At 36.4% G+C, this 23,464-nt stretch overlaps 1 protein-coding gene across 3 annotated transcripts in view; it reads right to left on the minus strand.

Annotated features, from left to right (window-relative positions):
- RPS6KC1 (ribosomal protein S6 kinase C1) overlaps positions 1 to 23,464 on the minus strand; it is a 232,740-nt gene that overhangs the window by 43,345 nt on the left and 165,931 nt on the right. For all 3 annotated transcript variants that reach the window (XM_032637882.1, XM_032637891.1, XM_032637899.1), the window contains 2 exons: positions 12,009 to 12,056; positions 10,663 to 10,795 (listed from right to left, as the gene is read on the minus strand). In XM_032637882.1, the coding sequence (XP_032493773.1) occupies positions 10,663 to 10,795; positions 12,009 to 12,056 (181 nt within the window). The remainder of the gene's footprint in view (positions 1 to 10,662; positions 10,796 to 12,008; positions 12,057 to 23,464) is intronic.

Here is a 23,464-nt window from a genome sequence, read left to right on the forward strand (position 1 = left end):
GTTTATAGCAATACAAGCCCACCTTAAGAAGCAGGAAACATCTCGAATAAACAACCTAACCTTGCACCTCAAGCAATTAGAGAAAGAAGAACAAAAAAACCCCAAAGCTAGCAGAAGGAAAGAAATCATAAAAATCAGATCAGAAATAAATGAAAAAGAAATGAAGGAAACAATAGCAAAGATCAATAAAACTAAAAGCTGGTTCTTTGAGAAGATAAACAAAATAGATAAACCACTAGCCAGACTCATCAAGAAAAAAAGGGAGAAGACTCAAATCAATAGAATTAGAAATGAAAAAGGAGAAGTAACAACTGACACTGCAGAAATAAAAAAAATCATGAGAGATTACTACAAGCAACTCTATGCCAATAAAATGGACAATCTGGAAGAAATGGACAAATTCTTAGAAATGCACAACCTGCCAAGACTGAATCAGGAAGAAATAGAAAATATTAACAGACCAATCACAAGCACTGAAATTGAAACTGTGATTAAAAACCTTCCAACAAACAAAAGCCCAGGACCAGATGGCTTCACAGGTGAATTCTATCAAACGTTTAGAGAAGAGCTAACACCTATCCTTCTCAAACTCTTCCAAAATATAGCAGAGGGAGGAACACTCCCAAATTCCTTCTACGAAGCCACCATCACCTTGATACCAAAACCAGACAAGGATGTCACAAAGAAAGAAAACTACAGGCCAATATCACTGATGAACATAGATGCAAAAATCCTCAACAAAATACTAGCAAACAGAATCCAACAGCACATTAAAAGGGTCATACACCATGATCAAGTGGGGTTTATTCCAGGAATGCAAGGATTCTTCAATATACGCAAATCTATCAATGTGATAAACTATATTAACAAATTGAAGGAGAAAAACCATATGATCATCTTAATAGATGCAGAGAAAGCTTTCGACAAAATTCAACACCCATTTATGATAAAAACCCTCCAGAAAGTAGGCATAGAGGGAACTTTCCTAAACATAATAAAAGCCATATATGACAAGCCCACAGCAAACATCATCCTCAATGGTGAAAAACTGAAAGCATTTCCACTAAAATCAGGAACAAGACAAGGTTGCCCACTCTCACCACTCTTATTCAACATAGTTTTGGAAGTTTTAGCCACAGCAATCAGAGAAGAAAAGGAAATAAAAGGAATCCAAATTGGAAAAGAAGAAGTAAAGCTGTCACTGTTTGCAGATGACATGATACTATACATAGAGAATCCTAAAGATGCTACCAGAAAACTACTAGAGCTAATCAATGAATTTGGTAAAGTAGCAGGATACAAAATTAATGCACAGAAATCTCTGGCATTCCTATATACTAATGATGAAAAATCTGAAAGTGAAATCAAGAAAACACTCCCATTTACCATTGCAACAAAAAGAATAAAATATCTAGGAATAAACCTACCTAAGGATACGAAAGACCTGTATGCAGAAAATTATAAGACACTGATGAAAGAAATTAAAGATGATACAAATAGATGGAGAGATATACCATGTTCTTGGATGGGAAGAATCAACATTGTGAAAATGACTCTACTACCCAAAGCAATCTACAGATTCAATGCAATCCCTATCAAACTACCACTGGCATTTTTCACAGAACTAGAACAAAAAATTTCGCAATTTGTATGGAAACACAAAAGACCCCGAATAGCCAAAGCAATCTTTAGAACGAAAAAAGGAGCTGGAGGAATAAGGCTCCCTGACTTCAGACTATATTACAAAGCAACAGTAATCAAGACAGTATGGTACTGGCACAAAAACAGAAAGATAGATCAGTGGAACAGGATAGAAAGCCCAGAGATAAACCCACGCACATATGGACACCTTATCTTTGATAAAGGAGGCAGGAATGTACAGTGGAGAAAGGACAGCCTCTTCAATAAATGGTGCTGGGAAAACTGGACAGGTACATGTAAAAGTATGAGATTAGATCACTCCCTAACACCATACACAAAAATAAGCTCAAAATGGATTAAAGACCTAAATGTAAGGCCAGAAACTATCAAACTCTTAGAAGAAAACATAGGAAGAACACTCTATGACATAAATCACAGCAAGATCCTTTCTGACCCACCTCCTAGAGTAATGGAAATAAAAACAAAAATAAACAAATGGGACCTAATGAAACTTCAAAGCTTTTGCACAGCAAAGGAAACCATAACCAAGACCAAAAGACAACCCTCAGAATGGGAGAAAACATTTGCAAATGAAGCAACTGACAAAGGATTAATCTCCAAAATTTACAAGCAGCTCATGCAGCTCAATAACAAAAATACAAACAACCCCATCCAAAAATGGGCAGAAGACCTAAATAGACATTTCTCCAAAGAAGATATACAGAATGCCAACAAACACATGAAAGAATGCTCAACATCATTAATCATTAGAGAAATGCAAATCAAAACTACAATGAGATATCATCTCACACCAGTCAGAATGGCCATCATCAAAAAATCAAGAAACAATAAATGCTGGAGAGGGTGTGGAGAAAAGGGGACACTCTTGCACTGCTGGTGGGAATGTGAATTGGTTCAGCCACTGTGGAGAACAGTATGGAGGTTCCTTAAAAAACTACAAATAGAATTACCATATGACCCAGCAATCCCACTACTTGGCATATACCCTGAGAAAACCAAAATTCAAAGAGAGTCATGTACCAAAATGTTCATTGCAGCTCTATTTACAATAGCCAGGACATGGAAACAACCTAAGCGCCCATCATCGGATGAATGGATAAAGAAGATGTGGCACATATACACAATGGAATATTACTCAGCCTTAAAAAGAAATGAAATTGAGCTATTTGTAATGAGATGGATAGACCTAGAATCTGTCATACAGAGTGAAGTAAGTCAGAAAGAAAAAGACAAATACCGTATGCTAACACATATATATGGAATTTAAGGGAAAAAAATGTCATGAAGAACCTAGGGGTAAGATAGGAATAAAGACGCAGACCTACTGGAGAACGGACTTAAGGATATGGGGAGGGGGAAGGGTGAGTTTTGACAGGGCGAGAGAGAGTCATGGACATATACACACTAACAAACGTAGTAAGGTAGATAGCTGGGGGGAAGCAGCCGCAAGGCACAGGGATATTAGCTCGGTGCTTTGTGACAGCCTGGAAGGGTGGGAAGGGGAGAGTGGGAGGGAGGGAGACGCAAGAGGGAAGACATATGGGAACATATGTATATGTATAGCTGATTCACTTTGTTGTGAATCAGAAACTAACACACCATTGTAAAGCAATTATACCCCAATAAAGATGTTTAAAAAAAAAAAAAAAAAAAAAAATCCTACCTATTCTTGAAGGTCCTTCAGAATTTGTTTTCTTTCATCAGTTTTTTTTACATACCCTCACTGTATACAACTCCTATCTTTTCAGAATCCTCTGTATCACTTCATCCCTCTTATGACATTTACAACATTCTATTTCATACTAATATTACTTTTATGCGTTCATTAGCTCTTTTACCATACTGCAGAGTTTTCATAACTGCAAGGAGAGGATTCTGTCTAGCATGTAAAATAATAGGAATTAAATATTTATTAAATTGAGTTATAAAAAGATGACATCTTTACAAATTTTTTGAAAACCTTAGGAAAAGTTTATACAAATTAAAAATGTCATTATTTTTGGTCGTGCTTTCTTCTTATTCTAAAACAGATACATGGTTTTATTATTTTCAAAAAATTTAATATAGAAAAGGACACAGAACAGCAAAGAATTCAGCATATATAAATCACCCATAAACACTATTAACCATTAGTACATTTATCTTCTGACTTTTCACAACTAACATCTTATCATAAACATTTTCTAATTTCATGAGACTATGAACTTGAAAGGCTATATAGCATATCCATGAGATAGATAGATATGGTGTGTTTAAATGTTCCTCTATTGTGGAACATCTAAGTTGCTTCTAGTCTTTTACTATTAGAATTAAAATAATGTCTACTTTAGCTTACAAATACTTAACACCTCTGATTATTTCATCAGGACACAACACCAGAAATGAAAGTGCTAGGTCAGGAAGTATGAATATCTTTAATGCTTCTGATATGTGTCACTAAATTGCTTTACAGAAAAGCTGTACCAGAATCCACTCCTACAAACAACGTGTATTAGTGCCATCTTCATAGCATCTTACCTATATCGGATATTAGCAAGTTTACCAATTTGATTAATCAAACATGGCATCTTACTTAATTCCATTCTTTTCATTATTAGATTAAATTTTTTTAATGTAATTGTTGGCATTTTCTTTATGGAAATTTGTTACTAGCCTAAAAATGTACTCTAATGTGAAGTATAAAAACTGCATTTTCAAGAGAGAAAAAAAACTTTTAGTTCTTTCCATTCCTTTTTGGGGGCCAAGTTAGATTTAATGCTCAATGTGGAGCTATAGAAACAAAAATTTGGTCCTATGACATACTTTTTTCAATTACAAAATCATGAAAACCACATAACTTACAAAAATACATAATTCCCATGAAGTTTCTTTCCACAGAAGCTGAGTTCTACTTTCTACAGAGTTAAGATCAGGCCTAATACACAAACTTACACAAATGTCAACATTATTATTGTAACATTAATAATATTAACCTAAAAAAATCCTGTTCTTGCTAAATCACAAAATATAAATAGAAAATATCTAAAATACTTATAATTTTTAATACTTTAAGAATATAAATGACACTTTTCTAAGCCCTGTTGAAGCACATAAAATTGCATACATTAGCTACTTTAAGCTATGAAAATAGCAATCCATAAGGTTTAATAAAAACTCTTTTTGTCTCTCTTTAGATTTTCATCTATTGGCTTTCTGCAGGATTACAAAGAAAATCTTTTCAATTTACTTGACCCGAAGTGGAATTTAAATTTAATACATATGATAAAATATTGATTGACCCATGATCAAAAATCATCTTTTGACCCAGCCAATTCTACTTCAAGAAATTTGTCTTACAAATAATTCTCAAAACAAAACAAAATTTTTAAAAAATGCACATATACAGGGACAAGTACTGGAAACAATTTAAACAACAGTAGACAGAGGACTACTTGAATCAATTATGGTAAATCTGCACAACCAAATACCTTGTATGTATTCAAAAATAAACAAACAGCAATATTTTGTAAACACTTAGTGTTTACCATGTACTAGGCACTATTATAAGTGCTTTACATATACCAACTATTTAATCCCCACATCTACCCTCACATCTACCCTACGTAATTATTACAGTTAATTACATAATTATTATGTGATTCTTATTATCCCTGTTTTACAAATAAGGAAACAGAGGTATAGAAAGACTAAATAATTTGCCCAAGGTCACACAACTAGTAAATTGTGAGCCAGCCTTAAAGCTAACATAGTCTGGTTCTAAGATCCTTCTTTTCGGTTTTTTTCCCCCTTAATTTTTATTTAATTATTTATTTATTTTTGGCTGTGTTGGGTCTTCAGTGTTGCTGTGCGTGGGCTTTCTCTAGCTGTGGCGAGCGGGGGCTACTCTTCGTTGCGGTGCAAGGGCTTCTCATTGCGGTGGCTTCTCTTGTTGCGGAGCACGGGCTCTAGGCGTGCGGGCTTCAGTAGTTGTGGCTCACGGGTTTAGTTACTCCGTGGCATGTGGGATCTTCCCGGACCAGGGCTCGAACCCATATCCCCTGCATTGGCAGGCAGATTCTTAACCACTGCGCTACCAGGGAAGCCCTAAGATCCTACTTTTTAATCACTGTACTATACCGCCTCTCTCAGTGGACACCTATATGTACTGATAAGGAAAGATGTCCGAAGTACACTGTTAGGGTGGGGGGAAAAGCAAGCTACAGACGATATGTAAAATGCATTTATGTTTTTAAAAAACAGGGACTTTCCTGGTGGCGCAGTGGATAGGACTCTGTGCTCCCAAGGCAGGGGGCGTGGGTTCGATCCCTGGTCAGGGAACCATATCCCACATGCATGCCACGGCTGAGGGTTCGTGTGCCACAACTAAGGAGTCCACGCAACACAACTAAGGAGCTCACAAACTGCAACTAAGGAGCCCTGGAGCTGCTATTAAGGAGCCCGCGTGCTGCAACTAAGACCTCACACAACCAAATAAATAAAAATATTTTTTTTAAAAATCAGACAGGTAGGGGGGAGACGTATATGTTTATATACACAGGAAATTTCTGGAAACGTTCACCCTATTTCTAGAGAATAGAAATGGGCATTAAAGTGAATAAGGAGGAAGAATTTTTATTTCTACTTTATATACTTCCATCTGGTATGAATTTCTTTCTATATTAGTTTTATAATGATTTTTTAAAACTAGTTAATAAAAAGAGAATCATTTCATCCCCTTGGTCCCCTCTTAACTTGAGGAGAAACTCTTTCCCATCCCCCACCTATCTGCACAGAAGCTTTTCCAATCACTTTCTTGTAACCTAGTCATTCATCTTTTCTTAGTCAGTATTGAGCAATTATACACTGAGCACCTTCTATGTACCAAGCATTCCTATAAATGCTGGGATACATATATATATATATATATATATATATATATATATATATATATATAAAATGAATCATAATCCCTAATCTTAGGAACTTAAAGTTTTAATAACACATATCGCCTTGACTGAATACATTTGTTTCTCCCACATTTTCTTCTTCTAACAGAGTTAAAATAAGAAATCCATTAATAGGAAAAATAAACATTTTAAATCTCTCTCCTAAAATCCTGTCTGGCATATCCAACTGCCTACTCAACACCACCTGGAAATTTAATAAGCATCTCAAACTCACATGTCCAACACTGAATCTCTGGTTTTTCCCTCTAAATCTACTCCTCCCACAGCTTTCCTCATCTTAGTAAATGGAAACCATTCTTTCAGTTATTTAAGCCCAAAACCATGGAGTCATACAAGGCAGAGTCATATCAATTTTGCCTTCAGAATGTGTTCAGAATCTAATAAGCATTTCTCACTACCTCCACCACTAATGCTTTGTGGAAGCCAGCGTCGATTTCACCTGGAGTGCTGCAACAACCTCCAAACTGGTCTCCCTGCTTTTTTCTTTTTTTTTTTTTTTTTTTTTTTGCGGTACGCAGGCCTCTCACTGCTGTGGCCTCTCCCGTTGCGGAGCACAGGCTCCGGACGCTCAGGCTCAGCGGCCATGGCTCACGGGCCCAGCCGCTCCGCGGCATGTGGGATCCTCCCGGACCGGGGCACGAACCCGCATCCACTGCATCGGCAGGCGGACTCTCAACCACTGCACCACCAGGGAAGCCCTGGTCTCCCCGCTTTTGAGTTTGCCCTCCTAGATTCTATTTTCCACCAAGCAACCAGAGTAATCCCTACCTTGTCACTGCTCTGCTCAATGTCCCCCAGGTCTTCCTATCCATTCAGAATAAAAACTATGTTCTTAAAGTGGCCTAGAAGACCACGCCGGATCTGCCCACCTGCCTCCCCACTTCTCTGATACCATTTCCTACCACTCTTCCCATTCTGCTCCAGCCACACTTGACCTTGCTGTTTCTTGTACAGCAAATACACTCTTGCCTCCAGGCCTATGTACTTGTTCCCTCTTGCCAAGATACTCTTCCCTCCCATGTCCACATCTGCTCCCTCTCTCATTTCCCTCAGGTCATTGGCCAAATGTCTCCTTCTTAATAAGGTGACCACTCTCTATAAAATAACAACCCCCAACTCACCCTTCTGGCATTCCCTCATATATTTACTTATGTATTTGCTTAGTGTCTGTTCTGCCTCTATACTGCAAGCTCCACGTGGGCAGAGTCTTTATTTTGCTCACTGCCATGTTAGAGCTAAGCCTGTATCCCAGAGAGCACTCCATATATTTCTAAATGAATTAATTTAAAATGTTATGAAAATTAGTCCAAGAGACTCATGCGAATCATGAATAGTTCTGTTAAGCAAAGGGGAGTTAAAGCCCAAATCATAAATGTTCAAGGATTCATATTATGGAGAAAACAATTCCTCAGTGTTTACTTTTTCAGTAATAGCTATTCACGTATATGAAAGTGATGCTTTTATGATATATGCACAACCTCCTAATTCACAGAGGTAACAAAGAAAGTACCACTGACATGTAAAAAGATAACACACTGTCTGCCAGTTCACTTGACTGCTCAATGCCAAATCCAGGAAATTATCCTAGATTCTTCTCTCCCTGACCTCAAATCCATCACAGGTCCCACTGACTACCCTCAGAGCAACTCCACAAGTATCCCAGAAGGCCATGCCATCATCATCTCTTGCCTAGACTACTTTGTTACACTTCATTGCTTCTCCTCTTGCCTTTCTATAATCCATTCCACATACAACAGTCAGAGTGATTGTCTCAAATGTAGATCAGACATTGTCACTGCTTAAAATGCCCAATGGTCTCCCAATGCACTTGAATGAAAGCCAAAGCCCTTACCATGCTCCTGCCTGCTTCTCCAACAGCTTCATATACCACCACTGCCTTCACCTACCAGACTCCAACTGAATCGTCTCCTTTCTTGTTCATCAAACATTGCAAGTTTCTTTTTGCCTATTTCTTACACTGATCCCTATACCTAAATGGGTTTCCCCCTTACATCCAAACGGTTATTTCTTTTGTCATTCAGAACTCCTCTTAAATGTCACCTTCTTAGAGCGGGCTTCCTTGACTAACTAGTCTAAAGTAGTCCCCCAGTCATTCTCGATTAGAGCTCTCTGTATTAAAGATGAGTATGGTCCCTATTATTAGCCAATATTATCATGCTTTTGTTTTTCTGTTTGACTCTCCACAAGAAGAATGTAAGTTTCAAAAAGTCAGACTCTTTTCCTGCTTTGTTCACCTAAAAGAAAGCTTAATAGATAGTACATGCTCAATAAATTTGCTGAATATTAAATGAATCCAGAGTCCCTATTTACACCATAATCCAATATATTTGTATTATAAAATCTTCTTAAAATTAAACAATAAACACCTGAAATGAGTAGTCAAAAGAGATTCCTGCCCACTCCCCCAAGTTTAAATAATCCAGGACAAATTCTATGGTCACATAACCATTCAAAGTCAGGTACGGTCAACAATAAAGGAAAGAGACTTGGTAAAGATAATCTAAAACAGTGGAAAATTTGAAAGCCACATGCATGTCTATGGCTTTAAAGCATATTATAAACATTCTCTATAGTAACAAAGTAAAATCAGTTGAAATATCAGCTTTGGGAAGTACAAGAGAAAGGTGAGAAGATGGCACAAGAAAAATGGAAGTACTGTATTTGGAGAAGGCAAAGGAAAAACAGGAAGAGGAAGCTGCAAATAGCAGAGGTACACGAGGATTAAAAATTTGCCACAGATAATCTCCAACATGAGTAATCCACACTGGGTAATAGAATATTGACTATAATTACATTCATCCTACTGACCTTGTTCTAAATTATTATGGATTATTACTACGCAAGTTATTTTGTTCCACACCAGAGGTGGCTGTATTTCGCTATCAGATGACATGACCTCTAATTCAATAATGTCTGTAATGCACCGGTATCCTCGGATAAAAGCTGTCTATAATATCTGAACAAAGGTGAATTAGTTATCCAATTCACACACGCAATTAACTCTCTTAATACCTGAGAGACCATGGAGCCCCTTCTGAATTTCCTATCAAATACTACATATGAGGTCTTCCCTCCATCTGTAGTTATCTTGTGCTGTACTTCATAATAAACAATATTAATAGTTTATTGCCCCCGCCAAAAATCTTACATTGGTTAACATACGAGACCTCACTCCACAAAGCAATGACTCATTTTCCTGGGAAAATGCATTCAATTCAAATGTTATGCCTATTACTAAAGCACAGTAGTTCTTTATTCTCAGTAATGTTAAAATTCAGGAAATATGGAAAATAATTTTAATTTTCTTTATTATTTTAAGAACACCTCTCAAAAGCCAAAAGGCAATATTTATTTTGTGGATTAATATTTATATGCTGTGTTCATTCTACACAAAAGACTATTTTTTTAAATTTAGGTGTTAAAGGGCAAAAACAAACCAAAATATAGTATTTTTTGGCCACCTTTTCCCTTTACGAAGAGCTGAAATTTCATAGTTTGAAGGCAGAGCACTGTACCTTTGCTTTGTACCCATATGTGATGCCAATGGCTGTATTCGTAAAAACCCAGATCAGAATAACTAGGTAATGTCAAATGTTAAGCAAATACCTATGCCTTCTAAAAAAGGAGGTAATTAATTAATTCTTCAGGGGATGCTCTTCATTTTGTCATCTAACATTAGTGTATCTTCTCAGCAGAAAACAAGAGAAATCCCTAAAATAAAACTTAGTTCTCTTAGCACACATTCACATTAAAGTTCTCATCATATTGGACCAATCCTAGGAGTGAGTAAGTAGTTAAGTATATCTAAGAATGTTACTACAGTTCAAATGAAATCTGCCTCTTGCCTGGGCTTTCATTCTCCCTCACAACTCAAACTAGGGAGGGAGAGCAGAGGAATAAGGAAACAATTTCTCACATGTGTTTCCTATGTTTTATCCGCTCAAGTAATGACAGAAGTAAGAAGGACATAGAAACTAAAAAGCTAAGCAGGTGACATTCTTCACTCCACAAACAATTTAAACTACAAACCAACCTTCCACATGCTGCAGCACAAGAAATACCGACTCCTCAGAAATGATGTACTTGTGCAGACACACCATGTTGGGCACACAGCGGGGGATGATGGTCTTTCTGTTCCTGCTGTATTCACTGCTTTTCCTTAGACCCTGACAGAGAACAAAAAGGTCAGTTGTACCCTCAGTTGCCTTTGGAGCCTGCTGTGCTCTGTGTTTATCAACCAAACTAATCTATCCGAGTTACCCTGGGCTTCAGAGAAACCACTCATCTGCTGCTCTATGCCCCTCAGTCCCTGGAGGCTCTGCTGATGGCATCTGGCGTGAATCCAGAGAACGGAAGATGCCACAAAGCTGCCATTAAAATCAATTACGTGGGTCAGTGTTTTTATTAGAGATGCTCTCAAACTAAGTCATCAGGATGACACACAGTTATTTCTCTATGACCTTTTCTTAAGTTTTATTTTACTTATGTATATCTTTAAAGCAGTAGACATCGTGAGATCAGTTCAAATTCCTGAGACACAAAAGGCATTCCTAGATTAAACAGGCAGTTTTAAAAATCTATTCCAAAAAAGTACAAAGATCATTTTAAGTTTTCTCCAAAGGAACAAGGTATGTGTAGTTTCTGCTGTCATATCCTGGTTTAAAAATCTGAGAAAATGCCAGTGATAAAGTATACTCATAAAAAGAAATTTATTTCAGTATATGTCATTGTGACCAACTGCCATGCTTATAAGAAAAAATATCAGAAAAATATAAAACTAATCTGAAATTCATTAATTCTGGATGCTGTGGAAATGCTTAAATTAGGATACTTTTAGAATATGTACTACCACAATCCACTTCAAATATGATTTTGAAATTACAAAATTGAGGGGTTTTTCTTCCTTTATTCATTTAATTACAAATTGAGTAATACAGAGAATCAAAATTGAATTTAGAAAAAAGACAGGGCCAGGGATAGAGATAACACCTTCCCAAATACCTGTAACAAAGACTTTAAGGCAAAATTTCAGCTCTTAAGAATTATAATCATAATCAAAGGTATGATTGCGTGTGGTCTTCACATATTATGCAAAATGTACTAGAGATGTATTTAAATTATACACTATACATTTAAACAGCATAAAATGAGTCTTCAACTTATCCAAATTATTTCCTCCATACTCTGTAACCTAAGCCTCTTTTTAAATGTATGCTATAGAGTATTTATCCACTGTGATGGAAGGACACAAAGTAAAATAAATACAGATCACTGCAAACATAAAAGAACATTCAAACACTCAGAAAAAAATTATTTTCTTTCAGAAGCATAATTTGAAAATAAATTTCTAAATTCATTAAACAGAAAAATTCTACTTACTTTTAGAATGAATGTCTGTTCTGTCCTTGTGTCCATTACAAGTAAAACCTACATAAAAGACATGAGTAATAACCTATTTACAATACAATGAAACATGAACTCATAACTTTTTTTTTTTTTTTTTTTTTTTTGCGGTACGCGGGCCTCTCACTGTTGTGGCCTCTCCCGTTGCGGAGCACAGACTCCAGACGCGCAGGCTCAGCGGCCATGGCTCACGGGCCCAGCCGCTCCGCGGCATGTGGGATCTTCCTGGACCGGGGCACGAACCCACGTCCCCTGCATCGGCAGGCGGACTCTCAACCACTGCGCCACCAGGGAAGCCTGAACTCATAACTTTTTGAAACTATACTTTAAAAGTTTGGGGGAAGTGTTGAAATTGACTCTGCCAAAATTGTTAATTTCTGAATTGATTTTTTTAAGTCGCCAAATCACAGGATTAAAACAGTCTTATCTAAAAGTGTGTTTCCTTTCTAAAAATGCCATATTTTAGAAACACTACTACATTTTCCTAGATTTATTTTTTAAATATATTTCTTAAAAGGAAGAATTATTTTAGAAAAAGAACTTTTCCTCATGAAACATATATGGTTTTAAAAAAATAAAATAAAAATTTTTTTTACAGAAAGTGAAGTCTCAGTTTTCTTCCTAAAACGTCTAATGTAGCAACTTGCTACAATGTGATCTCAATAACCCAGGCTCTAACCCAAGGCACCCTTCTGGTGCTACTTCTCCATCCTGGACTCATCCTTAACTCCTCTTTTCCCATCAGCAAATCCTGCCAGCTCTATCTTCAAATTGTATCCAGAATCTGAACTCACCTCACCACTTCCACAGCTATTACCCTGAATGAAACAAAGATTTACCTGGATTATAACAATGGTGTCCCAACAGATTTCTCTGCTTCCATCTTTGCTGCCCTACGGTCTATTCTCAAAATAGCAGGCAGGGTTTGCTTTTAAAAACATAAGTTATATCATGTCACTTCTCATTCAGAGAAAAAGCACACATTCAAAACAATGACCTCAAAAAAAAAAAAAAATGACCTCAAGACCCCTCATAATCTCACACATTGCCCCCTCAAACTATCCACTTCCCCTGCACCCATCCTGGTGAAAAAAAAGAGTGAACAGAGATAGGGAATTATGCTACCATATTTATAGTTTATATTTTATAAACATCTTAGTATTTATATTATATATTATGTTAATCTTATCGTTTTGGAGAAACACTATAGCAGAGGTTAGCAAACTTTTCCTGTAAAGATGCAGGTAGTAAATATTTAAGGCTTTGCAGGCCCACACGGTCTCTGTTGCAGCTATTCAACTCTGCTGTTGTAGCACAAAAGCAGCCAGAGTCCGAAATGGGCCATCGCGGGAGAATTTACACCACAGAAATCTGCAAACACTGTAAACAGGGCTTTTTTTCCCCACCCCCTCCAGAGAGTTGGAAGTCAAGGGTAAAAGAAGATATTAAGCTTAGAAAAATAAAAGAATGGTCAGAAAGAGAAAAACAAATACTATAAGCTAACACATATATATAGAATCTAAAAAAAAAAAAGTGTTCTGAAGAACCTAGGGTCAGGACAGGAATAAAGACGCAGATGTAGAGAATGGACCTGAGGACATGGGGAGGGGGAAAGGGAAGCTGAGACAAAGTGAGAGAGTGGCATGGACATATATACACTACCAAATGTAAAATAGAGAGCTAGTAGGAAGCAGCCACATAGCACAGGGAGATCAGCTCGGTGCTTTGTGACTACCTAGAGGGGTGGGATAGGGAGGGTGGGAAGGAGACACAAGAGGGAGGGGATATGGAGATATATGTATACATATAGCTGATTCACTTTGTTATACAGCAGCAACTAACACAACAATGTAAAGCAACTATACCTCAATAATGATGTCAAATAAATAAATACATACATACATAAATAAAAGAATGGTGAGAAGAAATGGGAGTTACAAAAAGGAACCATTTAAGACCTGATGAATTTTAAGTAATAGTGACAACTTCATCTTTGACCCCTCTTCTGAGTGCTTGACCTATATTCTTTAACTCCATTAATTTCAATTGAATATTCCCACAGATACCTCCTAAACTCATCTCTTCCTCTTCCCAAAGCCCTGTCCTCACTAAAACTAAAACAAAACCCCACTTCACCTCTTACCATATTGAATAACACCACCACCCATGGAACACCCCCAAATCAAAAAGCTCCCTAAGTCACCATGAATTCTCCCCTGCCCCCACCTTCATAACCAGTGACCAAGTCCAGTCAATTCTACCTCCTAAATATTTCTCTCCTCCACCTTCTACTCTCTTTCGCCTCCCCTGTTTTAAGTGTTTAATATGTGCTTTAGTCATGTGTAATCATTGTTAATTCCTTCAATTACCCAAGAAGACAGTTTTACCATTTCTACTCCACAGAAGATACTATAGCTTCATCTGTAGAAGCCATAACGGTAGATAATAATAGTATCTACAATTTGTGAGAATTTCAGTGAGATAATCTTTAAACTGCTTTAAAACTGCTTGGTACAGCCAGTTATTACTATTATTGCTATCACTATTATTGCTTCTTCTCCCTGAAATGTTCACCCAGCCCCTTATCAAACAAGCACTTATCTTTCCATATTCAGCTCAAATGTCACTGACATTTTCTTCCTTTGTTCTCCCACTGTATACGGTACCAGCCTCTTCAATTTGGTTTTATTTGGTCACTTGTCTATATCCCAACCAAATTTCAAGCTTTTTATCAGCATGTTTAAGCAGAATAACAGTCGCCAAAGACACTCATATCTTAATCTCCATAATTTGTGAATATGTTATGTTACTGGCAAAAAGGACTCTGCAGATGTAATTAGGGTACAGACCTTAAAACAGATTACCCTGGATTATCTGACTGGGCTTAATCAAATCACATGACCCCTTATAGAACTGTCTCTGTCCAGAACTGGAGAGCACAAAAATGATATGGCAGAAGGGGAAATCAGAGGGATTCGAAGTATGAGAGGGACGTGTTGTTGCTGGATACGGAGGTCCACACATAAGCACTGGAAAGAGCCCTCTAGGAGCTCACAGCAAGGATGAGAAGGAGCAGGCAGCTTCTAGGAACAAAGAACAACCCTTGGCTGAGAGCCAGCAACCACAGTCCTACAACCACAAAGAAAAGAATTCAGCCAACAACCTGAATGAGCTTGAAAGTGGATTTTCTCCCAGGTCTCCAGTAAGGAATGCAGCCCTGCCAGCACCTTGATTTTAGCCCAAAGCAACCCATGTCAGACCTCTGAACCAAAGAACTTTGACATAATAAATTTAGTTGTTTTAAGCTGCAAAGTTTGTGGTAATTTGTAATGCAGCGATAGAAAGCTAATCCAGGGCAGAAATTGTATTTCCTCCAACACATATCCGTCTCCCACAGTAATTGTTCAATAAACATATGTGAATGAACTTAGGTGTAAAAGTTTGGAAGGTAGACAGCAATGTGGGAATGGAGCTTAGAAAATAAGTCAGGACTAAAGATGTACAGTAACTGAGCAATCTCCATAAAAATAACAGCTAAAGACATGAGGAAGTACCCCAATGGAATGCTCACTTTATAGCAGGCACTGTGATGGGGTTTAAGGAATTAAATCACATAATTCATTTAACAATCCAATGAGGTAGGTATACTCTGTTTTCTTCCTTTTTGGCCACACCACACGGCATGTGGGATCTTAGTTGCCCAACCAGGAATCGAACCCACGCCCCTTGCAGTGGAAGCGCAGTCTTAACCACTGAACAGCCAGGGACGTTCCAAGGTAGGTATACTTTTATTAACCAATGTTACAGAGGAGAAAACAAACATAAAACTGTTAACCTGCCCATGCTCACAAAGCTAAGACGTGCTAGAGGTGAAATTTAAACCCAGCAATCTGGCTCCAGGGCTCTTCCTCTTTAACTGCTAAACTATACTATTTATGTCTGTGTATACATAGCTGGAATATTGAGGGTATATAACACAATAACAACCAAAAGTACAGTGAGAAATACACCAAAAACCCCAGAAAATATAGTGGTTCAGACATCAGGAAAAGAGAATGCTTACAATGAGAGTAATCACCTGTGCCAAACAACAAAGAGAAGCCAAGAAGAATGAGGACTAAGAAGGGACTACTGCCTAAGGCAGTTAGGAAATCGGTCATAACTTTCAATACTACATCATGTAGTCAACTGGTGGGGACAGAAGCCAACTACTCTGAGTTAGTAATGGGTGATAAGAAAATGGAGGCAACGTATACATGTCTTTCCAAAGAGAAGTATGTCAGAAGAAGGAAAAACACTAAAATGAAAGAGTTAGTAGGATCATCAGGTTTTGAACTATCTATTTGCCCATAATTTCCCTCGGAGCTATATTCACCACCAATCTTGAACATCCTAGGCATGGAAGCACATTCAAAGAACTTGAACCTTGACAGTTAAATTAACATATCATGAGTGCAGAAGGGGGTACACCTCTGTAAAGAGGGCTCAATAAACATCTACTGAGTCTGTGAAGACATTCAGTATTCCTTAAATCTCATGTGTTTTCACATCAAGTTATGACTCTTTTAAGCTATTCATCAGATTCCAATCCTAATTTAAATAACATACTTCTATGTGAAATAGAAAACGTTTCACTAGGTAAAAGGAAGCTGTACAAAGCAAAGAACTTTTTTCTACCAGAAACTTCTTAATCGACTGAACAGAATGTACCTGCATAAATCAGGAGTGATATCTCTTTGCTGGTCTCACTTAGCCATGAAGCATGAAGTGGATCTGATAAAAAGGCCACATTAAGATCGATAAACATGGCTGAGAAGGGCTGCTTTGTTTACATTTACTTTCTTCTCCAAGTTTGTCTGCAACTAGACAATGTTCACATTGAGGCAATAAACACAAGAACATATGTGATTTTTTTTAAATGTGCCCTTTGACTGTCAATTTCTCCCAAACAGGTGTTGGCTAAATGATTATAAATTGGCCTCTGGATACACCTCTTCAACTGAGCCGTACAGGGCTGGTGATAATATAATTAGACCCAAAAACATCAGGCTGGTGAATGCTTTCCATCTGTTTGGCAATAATGTTTAGTTAACAGTAGTCTTTAAAAGAAGCACCTTCAACTTCAGTTCTTAAAGTTATTTATAGAGCCATTCTTAACACACCAGCACTCCTGCTAACAACAGCTTTAGCCACTTGGAAATTATTAGCCATGCGGCTGTATACAAAGAGAAACGACTGCATTTAACATCTGTATCTTTCCAAATTTACACGCTTCAACCTCATTTAGAGTCATTTCTTAATGAACAGTGCTATGGCGCTGCATTAATATTATAGCTGCATGCACAGAGATCATAAGGAGCCAAACATTTTTTTAATGCCAACAGCAGGCCAATCTGTAATGAAGCTGTCAGCATAAAGGACAAAATAATAGCTTCTTTAACCCTCAAACAGAATTCGTTCATTTGTGGACTAGAACATATCAATTTAAAAACTGCTTCATGGGTTTGCTCACCTTTATAAAGACAAAAGTCTAATTTGGTACTAAGCGATACAATTGTCTTCCCAATAAAAGACTCCTAAAACCATCTTTTGTTTCATGATAAAACAAGTACTATAACTAAACCTGTCATGAAATAATTACCTTGGATATCATACCTTATTGAAAGAATACAAGTAATGTATTTTTCCCTTTCATTTTTCACACTTACTTACCAGCACTATATTAGCATATGGTCTAACAGGAGAGATTACTTCATCTTTGCCCGTGGTAATATATAGAATCACTGTTCCTAACTGGGAAAAAAAACAAAAAACAGACAACTTATGCCTTTAGGATTAGCCTCATCTGCTCCTCAATTCCACCAGCACAATGAGACTTGCCTACTCTTCTTTCGCAACAGTAGCAGGAAAAGCTCCAATTGATTATAAGTCAATTTTGTTAACTAGAATGGGGAAAGCCCAATATTTAACTAGGTACTATCTCTGGAAAGATAGGAGAGGTTGGGGAATATATCAAAAGTATCAAATGATGAGTTTTCTTTAAGCATATGAAAAATAAATTTGGAGAAAAGAAAAGAGACAAATAGCAATAAAGACACTATGATTGTGGTGAGGAATTATGGATAGTTCCCTTCAGTGAAGATGATGTGCCACCCATTTTTTAATTTTTTTAGATACTTAATTTAAAGGTTGACATTCAAAGTCTGTAAGTCTCTAAAAGTAAATTCAACTCCAATTCCTTTAAAAAGAAAGACTACCTGGGTTATCTGAGGGAATATCTATCTCTGCTTTGGTGCCAGTTACTTCACAGGACTCCAGAACAATTAATAAAAGTGTTTTTTTTAATGCTTAAGAAAAGCTTACAGAGATAGCCATACCAGACAAACAGCATTTCCCTTAATGGTGTCACAGTACCATTCGTGTTGACGGGATGTCATCTAAATGGACTTCAATTGTGCAAGTTATACTGCTGGGAATTCACACATAAACAAACATACCAGAAAAGAACGGGATCAACATAATAAAGAAGCCAGAGAAAACAGAGAAGCCCAATTCCACAAGTTAGAGAGTCTTTTTCAACATAGTTTCAGATAAATATGATTATACTTACTGTACTCTCTTTTTAAAAAAAGTCCACACTTAACTTGACCACTATTAGATGAGTTATTAACCAAACTCATCTTGGCAGCTTTACAGGAGCTAGTAAGGTTATTCTTCTGTAGAAATGGTTTTGAACAACAAACCTAAAGCACTAAACCTTTGCTCTCCCTGTCAATACCACAGGATGATAATCAAATGTTATTTATATTTATTGCTAAAACCCATCTCATTTTATATGCTTAGAATATTCAAAATGTATTTCTACTGTTGATTGTTAATTCCATACCTTATGCTCATGAGATAATCTTATAAAAAATTTAACTACCAGAAAACAAAAGAGTACTAGGTGACCTTTAATACCAACAATTCTCCCCACTGGGGTCTTTCTCTTTCTTTGACATCAGAAGGCTAGCAATGTTCCCTGTACCATTGCCCAGCAGCTCCAAAAGCAAAAGATACTCAGCCTACCACTTCTGCCCATGAGAAGTTGCAGCATCCGGAGCATCAGCATGAACAGACTGTGTAGAGGAACTTCTCACCTGTTATATGCCATGAAATCAATCTGTTCTTAATGGTCAAGCTCACAAAAGTTGTTTCACTGATAAGAACTGAAGTATGAAAAGTAAAATTTGACATGGATACTTACAACTCTATCCTAAAGGACATTTTTATTTACTACTCTCAAGCATCTATTTTCAGCAAAGCATAAAAGGTACCCCTGTGATGTAAAGGGAACAGAAAAAAATTATTTGAAGTCTTACCAGTGTTTTATTTGTGCTAGAACTTCCAACATAGCACAATATCATGAACTAAGTGAACAAACAATCAAAAAGGGTACTGCTTTGTGGACTGATAGCAAAGCCAAAACATCACCAACCAACTTAGAGCAAGGAGAAATATCTTTTTGAAGCGGGCTAAGTTCTTTAGGCTTCTATATAAGCTAGAAGTATCTTCAAAGGTAGGAACCACAGAACTAATCTACTAGGATTCTATGGAAGTAGTATGTAAGATCCACATTTCTTTCCAATGATTAAATTCCAAATTACCATAAAGCAAAATATACTTTACACACCATTGTAAAGCAATTATACTCCAATAAAGATGTTAAAAATAATAATAAAATAAGGAAATGTAAAATAATATATATATATATATATATATATATATATACTTTAAATGTTTATCCAAACACATTTAACTCCCAAAAACATCCCAGTTCAGTTTACATAATTCTTTTATCTGCCTTAACTACAAGCATATTGGGGCAGGGGCAGGGGAGAAGAACCACAGTAGGACTAGCAAGCAACACAAATCTAAACTGGTAAGTAACGAATTCCTGTATAAGAAAACAACTAATTTTAGATTTCTTTAAATGCCCAGACATTTACAAAGGTTTGAGTATGCTAATTTTTTAATTAAAAGATATTTCAGCAGCGAAAGCTCTTTCATATGCACTACTGATTCTTCATCAAACGTTAACTTTCCAACTTAACACCAGTATAGCCGGTGGCAGCCTGAAGGTTCACCATCTGCTGCTACCCAAAGTCACTGTGGCCACCTTCAGAACATATGCATCAAAGCCTGGAGATAAGAGACTGAAGGAATACTGCGTAAGCCAGCATAAGGGTGATGACAAACCTAGAGGCAGGCAACAGGCAAGCTACCAGAAAATTCAGAACATCACGAACCATCAGTCACCTCTTAGAATACATACCCAAGGTCACAAGGGACTCCAGTGGCTGAACAAAAGACAAGAGAAATACTACCTCTAATGGAATTTACTTAAGTAAATGTGATGATTTTTTCCTTTAAAAAAAGGGGAGAAGTGGCTAGTTTTTATAAATCTTCTATAATTTTATACAAAGCAAGCATACAATAAATAAAATGAAATATAAATTGAAGGTGTGTTCAGTCTATGAAATAATAATAAAGGTATAGATATATTTTTTTAGGTAGTCATTAAATAAGGTACTTTGCTTTGAAAGGTTTGTTTTCTGTGTACCATCATATCCACAATCCAAATGTTACCCAAGGTAAATGCACTTTGAGATGAGGTTTTATAAAATCTACAAAATAGCAATTAAAAATCCTGATTTCTGGCTACTCAAAAATGTCATTTACTTAAGGTAATGATTATATTCACCACAATACCTCATGTAGAAACAAAATACTGTGGTTTCTTTTAAATTACTACAAACAGAGAATCTCAAGAACCTAGCTATATATTCATCTTAGAAGAAATGCACTTATATGAAATTTTCTTATACATCATTTTTGATTCCTGGGTTGGTTTTTTTGGTATCTTTAATGTAGTTAGAAGAAAAGCAATACAGAAAGTATTTTTTAGAATATATAAAGCATCTTTTAATTCTTGATTTTAAAATGGCAGAAGATACATTTAGTTTGCATTCATTCTAATCTTAATCCTGATTTTTAATAATTCTTCCAAGCTTCCACAGCGAATTAGTTATAAATTAATTTAAAACTAGGGCATTATTAAACATTCATGTACCCTAAGAACTGTCATAACAAAGCCCATTTGTCCTGACCTCTATTTAAATTGAACACAACCTGTTGAGCACAACTATCTACAGTTTCTGTAATCAAATACAATACTGTTGTGTGTGTATGCTCCACAGGAACACAATTCATGCCTCTGTATACTTAGTAACTTCAATAATAATCATGATGATTTTTTAAAAGATCACAGTTTGTCATTGTGATAGCTAAAAATAGAGTAAATGTTACCAAAGTAACTTTATCTTCCAAGATGTTATGAATCATAACATTATGATTATAATGTTATGAATCATAACATTAAAAAAAGAAAATAAGCATATTTTGGTGGTGCTAATGAGATTTGCAAATACAAGTAATTTACTCAAAATTCAAAGGCCAGTCATTCCCACATTGTTTCATTCCTCCAAGGGGCATTGAAATATGGTTGGCAAAGATTGTTTTATCAGGATCAGAAAAGATAAAAAGGATTTTAAAGATGTTCCTCGGGACTTCCCTGGTGGTCCAGTGGTTAAGACTTCGCCTTCCAGTGAAGGGGGTGCAGGTTCAATCTCTGGTTGGGGAGCTGAGCTCTCACATGCCTTGTGGCCAAAAAACCAAAACATAAAAACAGAAGCGATATTGTAACAAATTCAATAAAAACTTTAAAAATGGTCCACATCAAAAAAAAAAAAAAAACTTTAAAAAAAAATGTTCCCCTAAAAGTCACTTGGCCAACACATGGATTACTTATCCTTAGGCGAATAGCTAAATCTAGTCCTGCCCTAGGGCAATGCAAAATACATGTGATTCTCCAGAAAATAATCCAGGGAGTAATTATTTCAACCACAAATATGAATTTTAAATCTCATATTCCTGTTAGCCAAATGTCAATGAATGTGAGCCATTCCTCAATGATGTTTCATACTAGGATGTGAGGTTAATGATTTAGTGAACAATAAACCTATCACAGAAATGTCTTTTTTATATATATGAAAAAAGAGTTTTACTTTGTATAATTTTTCAAATCCTAGGCCTACACATCTATTACTTCATAAAAAATGCTTCCAAAGGACATGGTGTGTCTTTGTAAGAAAATAGGATATAAATATAGCAGAAGGCAGAATATAAAAAACAGAGAAATCGAGTTTAAAACAAATGCTGAAGAGCTAGGAAAAACATCCACTTAGGAGGCTCTTCTCAGATCCAAATGCTTTAAAAGCTAGATCTCTACACCTTTGTCATCCTCATTTTGTTTGTCTGTTTTCTGTTTTTGCAAAGCAACTTGCCCAAGGCCACAAAGAGATTATGCTAAAGAGAGGTAAAAACTCTGAAGTTCTGGGTTTATAGGCCCAAATTCAGTTTATGTCATTCAATACCATAATGAAACCATTTGTTCTCTTTGGTTTGAATTCTGAACTTCACTTGGGATAATGACTTGACACTGTTAAATTTAGATGAAAATTAATTCAATTATAAGGATAGTCTGCTGTATTTAGCTTTAGATCCTTCTTATTTGCATTTGCTAGAAACACCTAATACTCTGGTGCTGATATAAACTATGTCCATTCATACTCTGGTTTAATATTTTCATTCTGCTGCTAAGTGTGTTCCATAAATATGCTCAAATAAATTTATAGGCCCTGGAAACTGAAATAAGTCCCTAAAGAGCAGCAAATATGTCCACATAGTTTTCATATAGTGTTCAAAATTGGTGCAGTGTGTACTCAGTAGATGCTATCTTATAAGGATAACAGACGGACACAGAGGCTACATCTTCAAGTCAATCAATACATATCCAACTAAGTTGCCAATGTCAGAGATAGCCTGATTCCAATTCGGAAGAAAATGCTTCAAGGGCAAGAAAGCTTTAAATGTTATTATTTTTAAGTGTTTTAAATGAGTTTTGCACTTTTGTAGCAGATGGAGTTGAAATTCTGGTACTGGTCAAAATTTAACAATGTTTTAATATGACTAGAAATTTTATTTAGTAGAAGAATACAATGTGTTAATGTTCTAAAAAATTCCAAAATATTTGAAAGCGTATATGAAACACAAAGACACAACACTCATTCTCAAACTGACAATTTCATCGACTGCAACAATTTCCCTGCCAACAATCTACAGGTGCATTCTGTGAGAGAGGGTGAAAAAGGGAGGAGGATGAATGTTTTGACAGTTTTCAAAACTACCCTTCTTGCTCTGATCCTGAACGTGTAGTATATTTTGAGGTACAGACTCACAGAGTATTTGAAATCTTAAAACACATGTATCTCTTTTTGTCCCCCTTATAACTACTCAGCAAGCATTTGTTAAATCCTTACTGCATGGACAGC

This window comes from Phocoena sinus, chromosome 1 (assembly GCF_008692025.1).
Source record: "Phocoena sinus isolate mPhoSin1 chromosome 1, mPhoSin1.pri, whole genome shotgun sequence".
Taxonomy (NCBI): domain Eukaryota; kingdom Metazoa; phylum Chordata; class Mammalia; order Artiodactyla; family Phocoenidae; genus Phocoena; species Phocoena sinus.